Source organism: Salvelinus fontinalis, unplaced genomic scaffold (assembly GCF_029448725.1).
Source record: "Salvelinus fontinalis isolate EN_2023a unplaced genomic scaffold, ASM2944872v1 scaffold_1474, whole genome shotgun sequence".
Taxonomy (NCBI): Eukaryota; Metazoa; Chordata; class Actinopteri; order Salmoniformes; family Salmonidae; genus Salvelinus; species Salvelinus fontinalis.
Window position 1 is genome coordinate 31,351 of NW_026601683.1, and position 7,395 is coordinate 38,745.

At 50.7% G+C, this 7,395-nt stretch overlaps 1 protein-coding gene across 1 annotated transcript in view; it reads left to right on the plus strand.

The window, feature by feature from the left end:
- Nucleotides 1-2,244, plus strand: part of LOC129849471 (eukaryotic translation initiation factor 3 subunit H-like) — a gene marked incomplete at its 5' end in the record, with an annotated part of 28,323 nt that extends 26,079 nt beyond the window's left edge. Inside the window, one exon of the mRNA XM_055916297.1 lies at nt 2,041-2,244. Within this exon, the coding sequence (XP_055772272.1) occupies nt 2,041-2,229 (189 nt within the window). The remainder of the gene's footprint in view (nt 1-2,040) is intronic.
- Between the last annotated feature and the right edge of the window lie 5,151 nt (nt 2,245-7,395).

Genomic DNA, 7,395 nt, shown 5'->3' on the forward strand with positions numbered 1-7,395 from the left:
CTACTATACAGGGAGACAGAGGCTTGGTACTATATAATATAACTGTGTTGATGTATCCACTATACAGGGAGACAGAGGCTTGGTACTATATAATATAACTGTGTTGATCCACTATACAGGGAGACAGAGGCTTGGTACTATATAATATAACTGTGTTGATGTATCCACTATACAGGGAGACAGAGGCTTGGTACTATATAATATAACTGTTGATGTATCCACTATACCAGGGAGACAGAGGCTTGGTACTATATAATATAACTGTGTTGATGTATCCACTATACAGGGAGACAGAGGCTTGGTACTATATAATATAACTGTTGATGTATCCACTATACCAGGGAGACAGAGGCTTGGTACTATATAATATAACTGTGTTGATGTATCCACTATACAGGGAGACAGAGGTTTGGTACTATATAATATAACTGTGTTGATCCACTATACAGGGAGACAGGCTTGGTACTATATAATATAACTGTGTTGATGTATCCACTATACCAGGGAGACAGAGGCTTGGTACTATATAATATAACTGTGTTGATGTATCCACTATACAGGGAGACAGAGGCTTGGTACTATATAATATAACTGTTGATGTATCCACTATACCAGGGAGACAGAGGCTTGGTACTATATAATATAACTGTGTTGATGTATCCACTATACAGGGAGACAGAGGTTTGGTACTATATAATATAACTGTGTTTATCCACTATACAGGGAGACAGGCTTGGTACTATATAATATAACTGTGTTGATGTATCCACTATACCAGGGAGACAGAGGCTTGGTACTATATAATATAACTGTGTTGATGTATCCACTATACAGGGAGACAGAGGCTTGGTACTATATAATATAACTGTTGATGTATCCACTATACAGGGAGACAGAGGCTTGGTATTATATAATATAACTGTGTAAATACCAGTTTGCATTTCTTCTTCTTATCAACCTCGAAGTCATTTCTCGTATCAACCTCGAAGTCGTTTCTCGTATCAACCTCGAAGTCGTTTCTCGTATCAACCTCGAAGTCGTTTCTCGTATCAACCTCGAAGTCGTTTCTCATATCAACCTAGTTATACATGAATATTGTGATGTTAGTTTCTGACAGGCTTTGTATGTGTATCCAGGTACCGGTTGTTTCCTACCTTCTACGCCCCACCACCAACCTGTCGTCTGCCTCCCCACATTAAAAAGGCCTTTAGGTTCTGACACGCTGATTTACGCTGCCGTATACCAACACACATCACTCCCTGTCAGATTTTATAGCTGTTCTCTCTCACCCCTCCCTCCCTCCTCGCTCTCTCTTTCCCCCCCTCCCTCCTCGCTCTCTCTCACCCCTCCCTCCTCTCTCTCTCTTTCCCCCCCTCCCTCCTCGCTCTCTCTCACCCCTCCCTCCTCTCTCTCTCTTTCTCCCCCTCCCTCCTCGCTCTCTCTTTCCCCCCCTCCCTCCTCGCTCTCTCTCCCCTCCCTCCTCTCTCTCACTCTCTCTCTCCTCTCTCTCACTCTCTCTCTCCTCCTCTCCCTCCCTCCCTCCTCTCTCACTCTCTCTCCTCCTCTCTCTCTCCTCCTCTCCCTCCTCTCTCTCTCTCCCCCTCCCTCCTCTCTCTCTCTCCCCCTCCCTCCTCTCTCTCTCTCCCTCCCTCCTCTCTCTCTCCCTCCCTCCTCTCTCTCTCCCTCCCTCCTCTCTCTCTCTCTCCCTCCCTCCTCTCTCTCTCTCCCTCCCTCCTCTCTCTCTCTCCCCCTCCCTCCTCTCTCTCTCTCCCCCTCCCTCCTCTCTCTCTCCCTCCCTCCTCTCTCTCTCCCTCCCTCCTCTCTCTCTCTCTCCCTCCCTCCTCTCTCTCTCTCTCCCTCCCTCCTCTCTCTCTCTCCCTCCCTCCTCTCTCTCTCTCCCTCCCTCCTCTCTCTCTCTCCCCTCCCTCCTCTCTCTCTCTCCCCCTCCCTCCTCTCTCTCTCCCCCTCCCTCCTCTCTCTCTCTCCCCCTCCCTCCTCTCTCTCTCTCCCCCTCCCTCCTCTCTCTCTCTCTCTCTGCAGTATACCCAGCGGCGCCAGCAGGAGAATGCTCAGAGACAGACCAGAGGAGAGACTCCTCTACCAGAGGAAGATGTCTCCAAGATGTTCAAACCACCACAGCCCCCTCCTCGCATGGACACTCTCCTCATCGCAGGTACCCCCACACCCTCCCTCCTCCTAGCAGCTACCTATCTGTTCTCTCCCTGGTAGCTACCTATCTCCTCCTCTGTTCTCTCCCTGCTAGCTACCTATCTCCTCCTCTGTTCTCTCCCTGGTAGCTACCTATCTCCTCCTCTGTTCTCTGTTCTCTCCCTGCTAGCTACCTATCTCCTCCTCTGTTCTGTTCTCTCCCTGGTAGCTACCTATCTCCTCCTCTGTTCTGTTCTCTCCCTGGTAGCTACCTATCTCCTCCTCTGTTCTCTCCCTGGTAGCTACCTATCTCCTCCTCTGTTCTCTCCCTGCTAGCTACCTATCTCCTCCTCTGTTCTCTCCCTGGTAGCTACCTATCTCCTCTGTTCTGTTCTCTCCCTGGTAGCTACATATCTCCTCTGTTCTGTTCTCTCCCTGGTAGCTACCTATCTCCTCCTCTGTTCTGTTCTCTCCCTGGTAGCTACCTATCTCCTCCTCTGTTCTCTCCCTGGTAGCTACCTATCTCCTCCTCTGTTCTGTTCTCTCCCTGGTAGCTACCTATCTCCTCCTCTCTTCTCTCCCTGGTAGCTACCTATCTCCTCCTCTGTTCTCTCCCTGCTAGCTACCTATCTCCTCCTCTGTTCTCTCCCTGGTAGCTACCTATCTCCTCCTCTGTTCTGTTCTCTCCCTGCTAGCTACCTATCTCCTCCTCTGTTCTGTTCTCTCCCTGGTAGCTACCTATCTCCTCCTCTGTTCTCTCCCTGGTAGCTACCTATCTCCTCCTCTGTTCTCTCCCTGGTAGCTACCTATCTCCTCCTCTGTTCTGTTCTCTCCCTGGTAGCTACCTATCTCCTCCTCTGTTCTCTGTTCTCTCCCTGGTAGCTACCTATCTCCTCCTCTGTTCTGTTCTCTCCCTGGTAGCTACCTATCTCCTCCTCTGTTCTGTTCTCTCCCTGGTAGCTACCTATCTCCTCCTCTGTTCTCTCCCTGGTAGCTACCTATCTCCTCCTCTGTTCTGTTCTCTCCCTGGTAGCTACCTATCTCCTCCTCTGTTCTGTTCTCTCCCTGGTAGCTACCTATCTCCTCCTCTGTTCTGTTCTCTCCCTGGTAGCTACCTATCTCCTCCTCTGTTCTCTCCCTGGTAGCTACCTATCTCCTCCTCTGTTCTCTCCCTGGTAGCTACCTATCTCCTCCTCTGTTCTCTCCCTGGTAGCTACCTATCTCCTCCTCTGTCCTGTTCTCTCCCTGGTAGCTACCTATCTCCTCCTCTGTTCTGTTCTCTCCCTGGTAGCTACCTATCTCCTCCTCTGTTCTGTTCTCTCCCTGGTAGCTACCTATCTCCTCATCTGTTCTGTTCTCTCCCTGGTAGCTACCTATCTCCTCCTCTGTTCTCTCCCTGGTAGCTACCTATCTCCTCCTCTGTTCTCTCCCTGGTAGCTACCTATCTCCTCCTCTGTTCTGTTCTCTCCCTGGTAGCTACCTATCTCCTCTGTTCTGTTCTCTCCCTGGTAGCTACATATCTCCTCCTCTGTTCTTTCCCTGGTAGCTACCTATCTCCTCCTCTGTTCTGTTCTCTCCCTGGTAGCTACCTATCTCCTCCTCTGTTCTCTCCCTGGTAGCTACCTATCTCCTCTGTTCTGTTCTCTCCCTGCTAGCTACCTATCTCCTCCTCTGTTCTCTCCCTGCTAGCTACCTATCTCCTCTGTTCTGTTCTCTCCCTGCTAGCTACCTATCTCCTCCTCTGTTCTCTCCCTGGTAGCTACCTATCTCCTCTGTTCTGTTCTCTCCCTGGTAGCTACATATCTCCTCCTCTGTTCTCTCCCTGGTAGCTACCTATCTCCTCCTCTGTTCTCTCCCTGGTAGCTACCTATCTCCTCCTCTGTTCTGTTCTCTCCCTGGTAGCTACCTATCTCCTCCTCTCTTCTCTCCCTGGTAGCTACCTATCTCCTCCTCTGTTCTCTCCCTGGTAGCTACCTATCTCCTCCTCTGTTCTGTTCTCTCCCTGCTAGCTACCTATCTCCTCCTCTGTTCTGTTCTCTTCCTGGTAGCTACCTATCTCCTCCTCTGTTCTCTTCTCTCCCTGGTAGCTACCTATCTCCTCATCTGTTCTGTTCTCTCCCTGGTAGCTACCTATCTCCTCCTCTGTTCTGTTCTCTCCCTGGTAGCTACCTATCTCCTCCTCTGTTCTCTCCCTGGTAGCTACCTATCTCCTCCTCTGTTCTCTCCCTGGTAGCTACCTATCTCCTCCTCTGTTCTCTCCCTGCTAGCTACCTATCTCCTCCTCTGTTCTGTTCTCTCCCTGGTAGCTACCTATCTCCTCATCTGTTCTGTTCTCTCCCTGGTAGCTACCTATCTCCTCCTCTGTTCTCTCCCTGGTAGCTACCTATCTCCTCCTCTGTTCTCTCCCTGGTAGCTACCTATCTCCTCCTCTGTTCTGTTCTCTCCCTGGTAGCTACCTATCTCCTCTGTTCTGTTCTCTCCCTGGTAGCTACATATCTCCTCCTCTGTTCTTTCCCTGGTAGCTACCTATCTCCTCCTCTGTTCTGTTCTCTCCCTGGTAGCTACCTATCTCCTCCTCTGTTCTGTTCTCTCCCTGGTAGCTACCTATCTCCTCCTCTGTTCTCTCCCTGGTAGCTACATATCTCCTCCTCTGTTCTGTTCTCTTCCTGGTAGCTACCTATCTCCTCCTCTGTTCTGTTCTCTCCCTGGTAGCTACCTATCTCCTCCTCTGTTCTGTTCTCTCCCTGGTAGCTACCTATCTCCTCCTCTGTTCTGTTCTCTCCCTGGTAGCTACCTATCTCCTCCTCTGTTCTCTCCCTGGTAGCTACATATCTCCTCCTCTGTTCTCTCCCTGGTAGCTACCTATCTCCTCTGTTCTGTTCTCTCCCTGCTAGCTACCTATCTCCTCCTCTGTTCTCTCCCTGGTAGCTACCTATCTCCTCTGTTCTGTTCTCTCCCTGGTAGCTACATATCTCCTCCTCTGTTCTCTCCCTGGTAGCTACCTATCTCCTCCTCTGTTCTCTCCCTGGTAGCTACCTATCTCCTCCTCTGTTCTGTTCTCTCCCTGGTAGCTACCTATCTCCTCCTCTCTTCTCTCCCTGGTAGCTACCTATCTCCTCCTCTGTTCTCTCCCTGGTAGCTACCTATCTCCTCCTCTGTTCTGTTCTCTCCCTGCTAGCTACCTATCTCCTCCTCTGTTCTGTTCTCTTCCTGGTAGCTACCTATCTCCTCCTCTGTTCTCTTCTCTCCCTGGTAGCTACCTATCTCCTCATCTGTTCTGTTCTCTCCCTGGTAGCTACCTATCTCCTCCTCTGTTCTGTTCTCTCCCTGGTAGCTACCTATCTCCTCCTCTGTTCTCTCCCTGGTAGCTACCTATCTCCTCCTCTGTTCTCTCCCTGGTAGCTACCTATCTCCTCCTCTGTTCTCTCCCTGGTAGCTACCTATCTCCTCCTCTGTTCTGTTCTCTCCCTGGTAGCTACCTATCTCCTCCTCTGTTCTCTCCCTGGTAGCTACCTATCTCCTCCTCTGTTCTCTCCCTGGTAGCTACCTATCTCCTCCTCTGTTCTGTTCTCTCCCTGGTAGCTACCTATCTCCTCCTCTGTCCTGTTCTCTCCCTGGTAGCTACCTATCTCCTCATCTGTTCTGTTCTCTCCCTGGTAGCTACATATCTCCTCCTCTGTTCTCTCCCTGGTAGCTACCTATCTCCTCATCTGTTCTGTTCTCTCCCTGGTAGCTACCTATCTCCTCCTCTGTTCTGTTCTCTCCCTGGTAGCTACCTATCTCCTCCTCTGTCCTGTTCTCTCCCTGGTAGCTACCTATCTCCTCATCTGTTCTGTTCTCTCCCTGGTAGCTACATATCTCCTCCTCTGTTCTCTCCCTGGTAGCTACCTATCTCCTCATCTGTCCTGTTCTCTCCCTGGTAGCTACCTATCTCCTCCTCTGTTCTGTTCTCTCCCTGGTAGCTACCTATCTCCTCCTCTGTTCTGTTCTCTCCCTGGTAGCTACCTATCTCCTCCTCTGTTCTCTGTTCTCTCCCTGGTAGCTACCTATCTCCTCCTCTGTTCTCTCCCTGGTAGCTACCTATCTCCTCCTCTGTTCTGTTCTCTCCCTGGTAGCTACCTATCTCCTCCTCTGTTCTCTCCCTGGTAGCTACCTATCTCCTCCTCTGTTCTGTTCTCTCCCTGGTAGCTACCTATCTCCTCCTCTGTTCTGTTCTCTCCCTGGTAGCTACATATCTCCTCCTCTGTTCTGTTCTCTCCCTGGTAGCTACATATCTCCTCCTCTGTTCTGTTCTCTCCCTGGTAGCTACCTATCTCCTCCTCTGTTCTCTCCCTGGTAGCTACCTATCTCCTCCTCTGTTCTGTTCTCTCCCTGGTAGCTACCTATCTCCTCCTCTGTTCTCTCCCTGGTAGCTACCTATCTCCTCCTCTGTTCTCTCCCTGGTAGCTACCTATCTCCTCCTCTGTTCTGTTCTCTCCCTGGTAGCTACCTATCTCCTCCTCTGTCCTGTTCTCTCCCTGGTAGCTACCTATCTCCTCCTCTGTTCTCTGTTCTCTCCCTGGTAGCTACCTATCTCCTCCTCTGTTCTGTTCTCTCCCTGGTAGCTACCTATCTCCTCCTCTGTTCTCTCCCTGGTAGCTACCTATCTCCTCCTCTGTTCTCTCCCTGGTAGCTACCTATCTCCTCCTCTGTTCTCTCCCTGGTAGCTACCTATCTCCTCCTCTGTTCTGTTCTCTCCCTGGTAGCTACCTATCTCCTCCTCTGTTCTCTCCCTGGTAGCTACCTATCTCCTCCTCTGTTCTCTCCCTGGTAGCTACCTATCTCCTCCTCTGTTCTCTCCCTGGTAGCTACCTATCTCCTCCTCTGTTCTGTTCTCTCCCTGGTAGCTACCTATCTCCTCCTCTGTTCTGTTCTCTCCCTGGTAGCTACCTATCTCCTCCTCTGTTCTGTTCTCTCCCTGGTAGCTACCTATCTCCTCCTCTGTTCTGTTCTCTCCCTGGTAGCTACCTATCTCCTCCTCTGTCCTGTTCTCTCCCTGGTAGCTACCTATCTCCTCCTCTGTCCTGTTCTCTCCCTGGTAGCTACCTATCTCCTCCTCTGTTCTGTTCTCTCCCTGGTAGCTACATATCTCCTCCTCTGTTCTCTCCCTGGTAGCTACCTATCTCCTCCTCTGTTCTCTCCCTGGTAGCTACCTATCTCCTCCTCTGTTCTCTCCCTGGTAGCTACCTATCTCCTCCTCTGTTCTCT